At 39.4% G+C, this 14,076-nt stretch overlaps 1 protein-coding gene across 1 annotated transcript in view; it reads left to right on the top strand.

The window, feature by feature from the left end:
• spry2 (sprouty RTK signaling antagonist 2) overlaps nt 1–10,832 on the top strand; it is a 29,202-nt gene extending 18,370 nt beyond the window's left edge. Inside the window, exon 3 of the mRNA XM_077551399.1 lies at nt 8,724–10,832. Coding sequence (XP_077407525.1) covers nt 8,724–8,854 — 131 coding nt within the window. The 3' untranslated portion in view covers nt 8,855–10,832. The remainder of the gene's footprint in view (nt 1–8,723) is intronic.
• The last annotated feature ends 3,244 nt before the right edge of the window (nt 10,833–14,076 follow it).

The following is a 14,076-nucleotide window of genomic DNA, read 5'->3' as shown; positions in this document are numbered from 1 at the left end:
GCGGAGGACTTTTAGGGTCAGGAAGAGAAGAAAATCTCTTTTTTTTTAAACAACCCCATTAATCTATTGCAGGTCACAAATCTTCCAAATATCTGCCATCTCAACTAGTAAAAGAAACGAGTTATAATCAGAAAAACAAAACAAAATCCCTACTTTAAACCAACCAAAAAGTATTCTTAAAATGCTACCTAACCTCACCTCTTCTACAGAGTAGTGGGGGCTTGTAAAAACACAGCAGGGAACTTTGCCTTTGTGCATTCCCCGTGGAATCCAAAGATCAGTGCTGTTGAGCTTAATCAAAATTAAAAATTTAACCAGCAAATTCGCCGTAAGTGTTCCATATCTGAGTCCACTCTGAGAAGCCAAAGTTATAAAAGAGAAATGGGGAAAAAAATAGAAGGCCAAATTCAACAAGCATCAAACAACGGAAAATATAGTATTTAAAGATTAGAATAAATTTTATACTTCCCTAATTCACATAAGCTGTTCTCAATTTCCGAAACTGCGTTGCTATAGATCACATCTCCTTTCTGACATAGTACAGAGTGCAAATGTCTACAAACAGAATACAACATACGACCTCAGGCACCAAACTCAGATGATTCCAGAACTTTGAGTCCACAACCGGAGTTCATATTCCTTCCTGTCCTTGTCGATAGCAGTTTATGCAGGGCAAATTTCAAAGCGGGCACTGGGCTTTGTGTACTGGAGTTCTCAGGAAAAGTTCATCATGGCAGAATCGATGATAATCCTGTCTGCTCAAAAAGTTGCTGGACATTATGCTCAAACAATGCATAAGAGTCATTGAACAGTCACAGGACGAGCGGATTTACAGTGTACCATCCTTTTCGCAGTCCGTGTGGTCACTTCCCCCCCGAAAGTGACCATTGTTCAGTTCGCCGTCCACTCTGAACATCAAGCATAGCAGGAGAATGCTGTTCATTCCATTTCCAGCACTTTTTGGTTGAGTCACCCAAGTGAAACACCTTTCAGTCAAAGATTGAACCTGCCCGAAACATTTATACACTCGGAACAGACAGAGGAAGATGAGATCATAGCAAGAGAACACTGCTTGTTGTCATTTAATTTCCAAGAAAAAATAAAATAAAAAATTTCCCCAAAATATTTTGTTTTTCAAACTATTTTTAATTGATTCATTTATTTATTTTGTGGTTTTATTTGAATTTGATCACTACACTATAGCAAGTAGTAGTACTATATTTACGCATACAGTATGTCTACCATAGACATCTTCATTACGTGTTACCTCAAATTTAAGAAAATGTGACAGCTGTCAGTCACCCTGGCCACTTGGATGGAAGTCCTTTCGAATTTCAGGGCTCCTCAGACTTCTAGAATGGGACTCAGATAAGGACAAAGGTTAAATAATTTTCACACCTACGAATAAGTTATCAGAGATGCAGGGGAAATATAAAAATCAAAAATGAAAAGTCTATTTCAATTAAAATTTGGTTTTATTACTTATTCAACTATATTAAAATTTGGTTTTATTACTCATTCAACTATAAAAAACACAGATCTGATTTTAAAAATAATATGATAGTGGCCTGTAGTTAACACCTAGACCTCTATATCCTTCCGCATAACAGGAACAATTTGATTTTAACAGATTAGCATTAGAAGACCCCTGCTATTCACACACACAACAGACTACAAGTCTCCCAAATGGAGACAATGGGAGAGAGGACTAAACTTATCACACCCCCTGTCCTTTTTTATCTAGTTTAATTTAATTTTAACAGACAACAGTACAAATCACCACCTTCTTAAAACAGCAGCTCACGACCCCCATCCTTTCAAAATATGCAGATTTCCTGCTTACCATTCTTTTTCACCCTTTTTTGAGAACAAAGAATTTTGGAGGGAAAAAATTACTTTCCACCCATCTTTTCTTTCTTTCCTACACTTAAAAATCACTGTCTTAAACAAACTTACACTTCCATTCACTTAACTTCTGCACTTTTCTCATCTCCACAAAGGCAGTGAGGAGAAACAGACCAAATGGCCATTTTGATTTCTAAAATCTCGCTAGAACATCACACAACACACCTTTCCCATTGTCAGAGTCACACAAACAGTCACAAACTCCCTGCAGGCACACAAACAAGGAAAAAATCACACAATCCACACATGCTCCAAACATTTCACCAACTGGGCTCAACAAACACTCACACACAACACAAACTCCTCAACTTAATTCAGTGGCGTCTCAGTTGTTGAACCACAGACGAACACAAACCTCTCCGAAGTGCGCACTCATTTGTAAAATACACCGTTTATTCGTCTAATAATAACTTCACCACGTACTTATAGCTCAAATGTCGACTTATTCGCGCACAATCCATCGCAACGTTACGGCTGCGTCACAGACACGTCGCGCACATTGTAAGACAAACAACGAAAAAACCGCGTGGCCACAACACACCATGGAGCTTAACAGACAAACGCGTACACTCAACAATTCATTTCTAAGCCAAGAGCTCTCGCTTGGTTCAAAATTTCCCCCCGGGTCATCTTTCACAGTCAACACTTCATCCAATTTATGTTCCAATTTCTTAACAGATGCGGCTGCCCGCAGCTAACTTAAGCCTTAAAAACAGATTCGCACGGTAGCATCTTACCAAAAACTCATCTCCTGCGCAAAACTCGTACGCTGGCAGAGCCGCTAGCTTAGCATCAGCCTCCTCATTCTCAAAATCACTTAACACCGTCATCCGCGCAACTTTCACAGAGCTATCCAACGCTAACATTCTAGCACAAACCAACGTTTGGCCCACGACCCCACACCGTCTAACTTTTCTTCCATTCGAAGAAACTATAGAAGTGTTTTTCACGGAGGTAATCAGCGTCTGGCGCTGTTTACACAATCAAGTTCCACAAACACACCACATTTTACAACGGTGAGAACCAACCACTATCACAATTAGTGCGCATTCATTCATATAAAAGAGTTTCATACTTACGTTGACGCCGTGGTGGAAATGCGTCCAGCATCATGAACTCACTGTTCGCTTAGCAACCAATTCTGACTCTCGACCGGAAGTCTATGCAAATCGAACCTCCTTAGTTACGGTCAAATTTTTTCGTCCATAATATGTAGTAATTAGTCGTTTTTAATATTTATAAAGTCAGTGACGTCTCACTTATTATACTACGATATAACAGATCAAAAGTATTCTCATTAATCCCCCCCAAAAAAAAATTTTTCTTTTTTTTTCAGACAAACACAAACAAGACGAAAATGAAACAGATATTAAATACCTTTTGCGCGACTTCAACAAATATATCCTGGATCTTCACGGGTGGCTTATATCACACAGCTCTGAACCGAAAAAACGGCAGGCTTCCTTTTATATCACTCTACGCACCGTAGCGATCTACGCGACATACGGGCGTTTAGCTCAGCAAACACTACGCGTGATCAACGCGAGCTGCTTATTTCACAACACACATCAGCAACACATAGTGCGATCACCACTAGCTGCTTATAACACCACAATAACAGAAACAGCCTATTCCTCCGTGGTACTCAATGTCTTATGCCGTTTCAAACGGCGGAGCGCTCCGACTTGACGTCACTTCCGTAAACACGGGGCATTTTTATGCGCGACTTAAACCCAACACACACACACCGAGGAATTATGTCCCTCGGTTTAATAATTCCACACAGCACACACCTTGTGTGAATGATATCACACACAGGCGGCTAATCCACACCGCACTCCCAGTAGCTTATTCACACGAAAAAATAAAAAAACACAGCCTATTCCTCCGCGGAAAAAACTCCCATGCATGGTTCAATGTCGTAGTAATTTTCAAAATCGAGGACTTTCCGTCCCACCGTAAGAAATACTACTACAACCCCCCTAACTTGTTCACAGATCCCAAACACAACTTAGCACAGACGAAATGCAACTGTATTGATCCTAAACAACCAGAATTTCTCTACGTGGATAAAATGTCCACTCACCTTGTTAATATTTTTGCGCTTTAGAAATCCGGTGTTCAGGATCAATCACAGCTGTTGAAAAAACATCTCAATATATCACGTCGGGGTCACCATTTTGAAGGAATATTTCGATTACTATATTAAGTGTAATCTTTGCGTGTCCAAATAATTGTATTCAGGATCTGATGAAGAAGTTTTCTTGCAAGAATTTATTTAGAGGCCTCTAAAGACACAGTCAGGACACCACATCAGAATGCAACGTGATGACCCCAAGTGTGTGACAATTTACAGAACATCGACTCATTTATACAAAAAAGATAAAAGGTTCCTCCTCCCGGCTCTTGATTGAACAAAGGGCAGACATGTCATCTCCTAGATTGAACAAAGGTGTAAGGTTGACGGTAAACAGACATCTTTATACAGTTCCCCTTCTTGATTGGGGGAACAGAAGTAATCAAAATCTGACCCCAGACCTTCAGTCCCTAAGTGACAAGAGACTCTGACAACATCATGCACATTGCCCCTCCAACAGCATTTGAGGGTACGAAGATCAAATAAAGTTCACAAAATCACCATCTCACTGTATTCTTTTAAACACTCATGATTATATCACATTGATATGCCTATAAGTAAATTCAAAAACAGTAAAACATCAAATTGAAAATGTTAAATGTCTTCAATAAGCCGCCTGTGTAATATCATTTACACAGTGTGTGTGCTGGGAGTGTATTAGCCGCTCGTATTGATATAATTCTACGATGTGTGTGCTGTGGATTATTAGACCGTGGGACATAATTCCTCGGTGTGTGTCTGTTGTGTTGATTTAAAGCCGCCCGTATTGATCACACGGAGCGAGAGCTTTTAAACGCCGTATATCGCTACGGTCTGGTGTGATATTGCCCGTCCGTGTATTTTCACGGTTCGGTGATGTGTGAAAAGCCGCCCGCGAAGATCCGGATAAGTATTTTAGTAAGTCGCGCAAAAAGGATATTTGATTTCTGTTTAGTTTTTTCTTTTTCTTTTTCTAAAAATATATATATAATAATAATTTTTGGGGGGATTAATGAGAATAGTTTTGATCTGTTGTATTGTAGTATCATAAGTGAGACGTCACTGATTTAATAAATATTATAACGACTGACTTACTACATATAATGGACGACATTTTTGACCGAGACTCAGGGTGGTTTGATTTGCATGAACTTCCGGTCCATACTCAAAGCTTGTCGCTAAGCGAACAAGTCATGGCCGCAACGCTCGTCATGGCTGAAGCGCTGCCACCACGGCGACGGCGGAAGATGAAAAATCTTTTAAATGAATGGACTAATTGTGATAAAGGTTGGTTCCCACTGTTAAAATCTGAGACATGTCTGATTGCGTTAATGAAGTCTGTAGAAGTTGATTGTGTAAAACAGCGCCAAATGCTGATTGACTCCGTGAAAAACACATCTATATTTTCTTTAAATGGAGAAAAGTGAGACGACAATGTAAGGTCGTGGACCAAATGTTGGTTAACGCTAGAATGCTTGCTTTGGGCAGCTCTGTGAAAGTTGCTCGTAAAGCTGTGTTGAGCGAGTCCGCTAGCCACGGCTCGGCTAACGACAACGTGTTTGATGAACGCATGGCGAATGCTTGGCTAAAATCTCCGCCAGCTTAAAATTGTTAAGAAATGAGACATGACCCGGAAAATAGATTAAATAAGGCAAAAGTTTTCGGATTGGAATTGGCTCGGCATGCGGAGATTCCACAGTCTGTTGGTTCTAGATGGCGTACTAATCTGGAGCATGTGTGATTTGTGTGATTTGGAGGGAATGTTTTTTTGTCATAAAATGACTAGGGTCAATTGTGTGATTATAATGGGAAGTTTTCTAGTTGGTATGTGTGTGCGTATGTGCCCCAAAAGTTTGAAAAAGTTGACAGAATTGTTGAGTAATCGAATGAGACCTAGATAAGGAAAGTGGGGGCTATCCGGGAGGTTTGGAAGTTAACTGAATCTGTAATTGTGAATAAGAAATGTGTGGATGGATATTTCATTTGTTTTTCTTTAAAATCTTTAACTGTATGTTTGGTGTTGTTTTTGAGTAGAAAAGACTGGTGTGATAATGGCGTTTGTTTTTCGTATAGGAATGTAGAAAAAAAAAGAAAAAATAGGTTTTGAATGTGATTTTCCCTCCCCCTTTTTTCTGCTCCTTCCCTGTGTCTTGGAAGAGAGGAGGGGGATTTGTGTGGAAAATAGGAGTCAGAGGGCAATGTGTCCTGTAATGGGAGTTTTTCTCTTTTCTAGGTAAGAGAAGAATGCGGAAAGATAAAGAGGTCTAGATGATACCTACAGGCCACTATCCATATTATTTATTTTTAAAAAAAATCAGATCTGTGTTTTTTATGGTTGAATGAGTAATAAAACCAAATTTTAATATAGTTGAATAAGTAATAAAACCAAATTTTAATTGAAATAGACTTTTAATTTTTGATTTTTTGATTTCGCCTGCATCTCTGATAACTTATTTGTAGGTGTGAAAATGATTTAACCTTTGTCCTTATCTGAGTCCCATTCTAGAAGTCTGAGAAGTCCTGAAATTTGAGACTTCCCTCCATGTGGAAGCATAATTTAAGGTAACATGTAATGAAGAAGGAGTCTATGGTAGACATATGCGTAAATATAGTAATACTACTTGCTATAGTGTAGTGAACATATTTAAATAAAACTACAAAATACATATTTTTTGAGAAAATTATTATTTTTAATTATAACAAGCATATAAATCTCTTGCTATGATCTCATCTCCCTCTGTCTGTTCCGAGTGTATAAGTGTTTCAGGCAGGTTCAATCTTTGACGAGAGGTGTTGTTCTTGGGTGTCTCCAACGTGCTGGAATAACCTGGCTGTTGGGCACAGAGTGGACGGCGAACTGAACAATGGTCACTTTCGGGGGGGGAAGTGATCACACGGACTGCGAAAAGGATGGTATACTGCAAATCCGCTCGCCATGAGACTGTTCAATGACTCTTATGAATTATCTGAGCAAAATGTCCATCAACTCTTTGAGCAGACATCTCAAACTCTCATCACAGCCGTCCTGATGAAACTGTCAGGGGTCTCCAGTGACAGCTAAGGCCTGCTTTGAACTTTGCCCTGCATAAACTGCTATCAACAAGGACAGGAAGGAATATGAACTCCAGTGTGGACTCAAAGTTCGAGTCATCTGAGATCGGCCTTTGAGTCATATTTTGGTCTGTTTTGGGTACAGTTTGCACTCTGTACTGTGTCGGAAAAGGAGATGTGATCTATAGCAACGCAGTTTCGGAAATTGAGAACGGCTTATGTGAATTAGGGTAGTATAAAATTTATTCTAATCTTTAATACTATATTTTCCATTGTTTGATGCTTGTTGAATTTGGTCTTCTAATTTTTTGCCCATTTTCCTTTTAAATTTTAGCTTCTGGATTGGACTCATATGTGGAACACTTACGGCGAATTTGCTGGTTAAATTTTTAAATTTTTGATTTAGGTCGCAGCACTGATTTTTAATTGGGTCATGATCTGCAAAGTTGCCTACTGTGTTGTACAAGCCCCACTACTCTGTAAAAGAGGTGAGGATAATTAGCATTTTAAGATTACTTTTTGGTTTATTTGAAGTGATCTTTTATCTTATTTTATAGTTAGTTTGTTTTTTCCTCACCCTGTGTTGCCTGGACAGAATTCAAATTTGCGCCTCAAGGGCTTTTGTTTTTATGAATTGTTGCAAGCTAAGCAGGATCTGCTCCTGTAGTTTTGGTGTTGGCCAAATTGCCCCAATTGGTTTTTATTATCAACAGGACACAAGGTGTCAGTTTTTTCCCTTTTTGAAGCAGCAATTTGTAAGCGGCTGCAGTTTTCACATTCAGGTCTGAAATGATCAAAATTGATCTTTATCAGATGAGGGAGTCAGTTACTGGTCTGTCTGTGTATGGTTCAAAAGGAAGTCTGATGTGAGAATGAAGTTTGGTGTGAGGAATTTACAGGCGAAGAATGGAGCGGAGAATGGAGAGGATTTGACTTGGAGGAAAGTAAGTTCTACAAAGATGACAAAAGACGACCCGAATAGCAGAAATACGGTAAGTATGTTCCATTTCAGAAACAATTGAAAAGTATAATTTCTAGAGCCCATGGAATATGCCATTTAGGTGTGGAAGGAACATTGACACACCTAGGTGACATTTTTTCATGAGACAAGTTGTTAAAAATGAACTGCAGGACTGCAGTGTTTATTAAAGGTATAAATATATATAAATCTCTTCTCAGACTGTTTATGGCCCAGCCGGACATGAATAGTTCTGAGTTAAGATGATGTTGTTTTTAAATGATTTACACTGCTATAATAAAAACCAGCATAAAAAATACAGAAATTTGATGTATGATAAAAAGTACATTTATGCTAAATCTACAACAGTAAATATCATGGTAAAATATTTGATTAATCATTATCTACTATTATAAGGGCTTCTTAGGAATATTGGATTAGACGAACCCGTTTGAAAAAACAAAAACTTCATAAGATATAAAAAGGCTGGACTCCTTTTGAGGGTCATAAAAACAGGCTGTTTCCCGCCTCCAATGTTCCGCTGAGGGAGTCACACGTTGAGAGGCCCCCAGTAATTAAAGAGATAGTGTCTACATTCTCTAAGCTAAACAGATGTTCCTTCAAAAATAAATGATTGTGAATATGTGTGGTTGAAAGTAACTAAACGTAAATGGTCTTGTCCTCATTGGCTAGGTCCATTTAAGGTCAAGGAGCGTACATCCTGTGCGGTGCGCTTGTATCGGAAAGGAGATACTTGGTATCATCTCTCATCTACAAGGCCGGCTGGTTCTGGTTCAACGCTGCCACCAAGGGCAACCGTCTGATGATCTACGCCCACACCAGTTGGAGCCATCTCACCGAGCCCCACCACTCCCGTTTCCAGCTGCAGCGGGGGAGGTCCTGGAAGGAGATTCATTGTAGTGCCTTTTCCATGGGCAAAGCTGGCCAAGTGTCAATCTGCTGTTTGAAAGGGAGAAATCACTCAATGGTGATTTGAGTCACATGCCCCTTTTCATCAATTCACAAGGATAGAGTCACACTGGGAATGAAGTCCCGTGACCTTTCCTGCGATCTCTGGCAGTGAGCCAGGGTTCGGAAAAAGGCTGACAATGCCTCTAAAAAAAAAAAATCATCAACCTACGACTGACGAACATCCTTCTCCTTCGACAAAAGAACTTCTTCTCAAGATGGCTTCGATGAAGAACTCTGCTACTAATTGCTGCATTGTGACGATTTTTCTCTTGTTAATTGTTGTGCCATTTTGGTTTTTCATGAAACCCCTTGATGTGAGTTTGAATACAACACATCGTGATAAAAGAAATGTTATTTCTACCCAAATTCCAATGGATAATGAACTGGGCGTATAATAACTCAATTGTCCTGACCGTTGCTCCTAACACAAACACATCTGTCAAACTCCCCATTAAATCTTTGAAGGGATTTAGTAGTGGGGGGCCGACGAAGGGGGGCCTTTGGCTCAAATACTGGTGGTATTTGACAGGTAGTGTTTTACGACTGGACTGGAGCACCTTCATTACCACCCAAAGTGGCCGATAGTGGCCGTCAGGTTCCAGTGGTGAGGCAGTTTTTTTTGTTGTTTTTTTTTAGCAAGAGAGTAACATTGAGAAGAATGGGACATCAATTCGAATAAATTTTTGTTCTTCCTGAAGGTAATATCCGGCCACCTAATGTAACCATAAATAACACCTTTTGTTATGGCCTAATGCTGTGGGCATGGTTCTCTGGAACTGATCCCTATTTTCCAATTTTAATTTGCATTGATAAAACTATGAGCAAGACCGAACAACCTAAAATGACTAAATACTTGCAGAAAGGGGTGGAGTTTGTTAAATGTTCGGAGAACAATGTTGTACTTTTATTCCTAATAACACTGCACCGGATGGAAGTTTAACCAATGCCATTGAGGGACTCCGAACACTTAATAAAAAAAATGAAAGAGCAGTCCGGTATCGATACGTCAATTTGGGATAACGTTAACGATATGTTTTTGGAAGATATAAAAGTTTGGTTTCATCAGTTTTAATTTCGATATCCGTATTTGCAGCTTTCTTGACAACTTGCGGTTGTTGCTGTATTCCTTGTTTGAGATCGTTGTGCACGCGGCTTATTGCCACAGCCATTGAAAAGCAAGATGTACAAAACAAGTCGTCTTATATGATGGTAGAATCTGTAACTTCTAAAGCTATGACCGCAGTGGCGACATCAGATGAAGATCCGGCTGGAATTTTTCTCTAGACTATTTCTAAGGGATTTAATGTCTTATTTTGAACAAATATATTTTGTTCATTGAGGGACTGAAGACATTTAACATTTTCTATGCATATTTTTACTGTTTATGAATTTACTTATATTATATAGATGCCATATAACTGTGATAATGTTTGTGTGAAATATATTGGACATATAACTGTAGTGTAATGAATAACACTTTTCACTCCCGTCCAGCTGGTGAGATAGGAATGCACATGGGAGGCATGTTCTCAAGTTCTCAAGTTGATAACACTGTGGGTCTGAGGGAGTCTAGGTCGCATGGTAGTACCTGTCTAATCATATATTTCCGGCTTTGGACGAAACTGGAGTAAACATGTCAGTAAATCTCTTGTCTGTCTATTATAATTGCTAACCCTTTGTCCAGCCTCAGAGGAGGAGTATGTTTTTTTCATCTATAAAGCGACTGTGTGTTTTTCATATGGACACACTGGAGGCTTAACATCACCTTTGAATGTAAGCATTTACTCTTGTGTCTTTTAAGAGCTCTTAAAATAAATTCTTTATAAAGAAGGCTTTTTCATCAGATCTCATCTGCAATTATTTCGAACACGCAAAGATTACATTTAATATAGTAATCAAATAATACCTTCAACACGCACACGCATCCGGTGTAATCTTTATAAACTTTATACAGTGACAAATTTGCGAGTTCTTTTCTCGGAATATTGCCTGCACCCTCTAAAACAGGGGTGGCCAAGTTCGGTCCTCGAGAGCCACTATCCAGCCTGTTTTCCATGATTCTCTCCACTAACACACCTGATTCATGATCAGGATCGTTGTCAGGCTTCTGCAAAGCTTGCTGATGAGCTGATAATTAGAATCAGCTGCGCTGAAGGAGGAAGACATGGAAAACAGGCTGGATAGTGGCTCTCGAGGACCGAACTTGGCCACCCCTGCTCTAAAAGATATATATTCATATGTGGCCCTAATACGCTGTCGTACTAAATGGGATCGAATCAAATAGATCATGAAATATGCTCTCAAATGCTAGATTCAAGGCAAGTCCATCATTTAATAAAGAAAAATAATGTGCAGGTTACACTCATTTAAACTAGTAGGTGGGAGTCAGCCTAGGCCAGCTAAACGACAATAAACTAAACTACAATAAATAATGTTTAATATATGTACAACTCTGCTCTGTTAAATTTAAAAGCATCTCCTTCAATCTTAGTGTGAGTCAGTCCATGTTTATTTAATCTTATTTCATTAGTTGGCCATCTGCTTGGAAAATTCAAGACATTTGCGGGTCGTATATAAGTGCTCTTAATTTGTACCCTTGCTTCAACGCCCTCTCTTGGTCTCCATAAGTGGAAAATGGGGTTGGAGAAGGTTTATGGAGTAAAGACTCTCCACCCTGCATAATTGCAGTCTCAAAGATTCCCGTAATTAATCTTTGAGGAAACGTGTGAAATTATTAATAGGGCCCTGAAGCGATGGGCCTGAAAGGAGAGTACTGTTCAGGGGTGGAGGAGAGCTAGCAAGACTTTCATACAGGATGTTTGCTGTGAAAACAAGTCAAGGCCGCTCTCCAGGAGTTCCACACATCCACATGTCAAGGCTCTCCACACATGAAGGAGTTAAAGGGAATGCAGGTCTCTTCAGTTACCAGACATCCGAGACTTCATCAAGTATAAAGTGGGCTGTACTGACACGAGTCAATATTGAGCTTTTTTTCTCATTTTTTTAATAAAACATATTGATGTATTGTTGAAAGAAGAAATTGAAGACACATTTAAAATGTACACCCATGGAGAAACATTCACTCCTATCTATTGGTAATTGGATCAGACAGGCATACGTCCTGGAAGCGGCTGCAAAGCTATTTTGACCTATAGCCATCTCGTGAAAAGGCATTTAATTAGTTAGGTTCAATTGTATCCTTTTCAGCGCCACACCTATTGGCACAGTGGTTGAGAATCACTAAAATACAGAAAGATGGAAAGGAGTATGATGTGAAGATACAGGGCCTCCTTGTGGTTCAAAGAAACTATTACAGGTCAGTTACAATTTTTGCCCTTTGACTGACCAACAATTTGAACAGAGGACTCTTACTGAAAAACATCCATACTACATTTTAATTCAAGACAGACAATTTGTCTCTCATTGGTGAACCATCGGAAATCATAGAAATATAAACAATATAGTCAGGGTCAAACTAACATTAATCAAATAATTTATTGTATCTGCATTTGTGTGTGTGACAAACTAGATGCTGAGCAGCAACTCAATTGAGCTGGAACCCGCAGCTGACTTTGGGCAAGAGGCAGGTACTTTCTGCCCTGTTGCCAGCGCCAGCCAGTCGTAGTTGGAACGTATGTGTAAATGGTTGCTCCTCTCAATATATCTGACCTGTGTGAGTCACTACTGACCAGTCCAGGGTATAGTAGTATTTTGACCAAAGTCAACAGGATTTACCCATAACCCTGAAAAGGACACACAGAAAAGATAACCGGATGGATGGATATTTCTTTGTGAAATTTTTCAAATACATAAAGGAAAACAGTTCCTATTTTTATTAGTCAATTCTCATTGTGCAAAAGTACCTACTACCCATACAGTTTATAATTCCTTTTCAAGTTTGTGACAATGCTTTTATCAACTTTGCAGAAACAGTCCAAGCTACCCAGTGAAGCAAAAAGGAGCAACTATTGTAACTCATGTAATTTTAAAAAAAGATCAGAGAAAATTCCTATTACAGGGAGTCCTCAAGTTACAGCGGAGTTCCGTTCCTACGCTGGCGATGTAACCCAAATTTCGACTTAAGTCAGATTTCCTCATTAACTCTTTGACTGCCAGACGTTTTCAGAAACGGGATATCGCCAGTGCCAGCCGATTTAAGCATTTTGACTGATCTTTCAAGGTCCACAGAAAATGTTGTGTTTGGACTATGGAAACACACATACTACCAAATGAAAGATTGAACTCTCATCTTTCATCAGAAAAAAAAGTTTGTTTCTACCCTATTCCGTTCTTCAGTAATCAACAATAGAAAATGGTTAGTTTCACCGAAATGCTCTGTTTTGAAATAAAAAGCGGAGAAAAAGAGCTTTTTGTGAAACGATGTTATTTCATGCACTCTAGTGAATTGTACACTTCTTTTTGTCCATGAATGATGCCACAAACACCTAAATAGTGCTTTACTTCTGTAAAACGCTATCACCAACAATGAAAAAGTGTTTTTAGTTTGCAAAATAAATTTATTTCCATTCAACAGTGTAACAATTTGACAAAAACAATTTCGCTAACTATTTACAAATGTGTGCAACTGTGGTACTATTTACAATTATGTGGATGTTTCAAATACAGTTTTTTCTTTTTGTAACACTCCCCTGCGTGCAAGGAGCAGGATTTGCACAACAGAGTAGTTTCACTGCAGATTGTCCCTTTCGCGTGCAGTCGTTACACTTTCTTGACGGCCTTTTTTTCCGGGGAATAGCAAGTAGCAGACTGTACCCACTACTCCGATGAATATGCATTGGACTCGGGGCACTCTTCGTCGTCCGATTGAACGTCCGCCTGAGCGTCCGCCTGAGCGTGCTCGGTTGTGTTCTGCGTTTATGACGTCATCATAGCCGCCGTGTCAACGCTTGCAACTTCGCCGTCAACCTCGGATTCACCATCATCATCATCGATGATGATCATCGTCGTCATCAATGTGCTCTTTTAGCGTTGGTCGATGCCTTTCGTCTTGTAAGTGTAGAACTGCTTGCAAACGGGCGCCTTGTCCGTTTCCTCCTCCACAGGAAAATACATG

The sequence above is a fragment of the Vanacampus margaritifer genome, chromosome 1 (assembly GCF_051991255.1).
Source record: "Vanacampus margaritifer isolate UIUO_Vmar chromosome 1, RoL_Vmar_1.0, whole genome shotgun sequence".
Classification (NCBI taxonomy): Eukaryota; Metazoa; Chordata; class Actinopteri; order Syngnathiformes; family Syngnathidae; genus Vanacampus; species Vanacampus margaritifer.
This window is presented reverse-complemented; position numbering and strand designations above follow the sequence as displayed.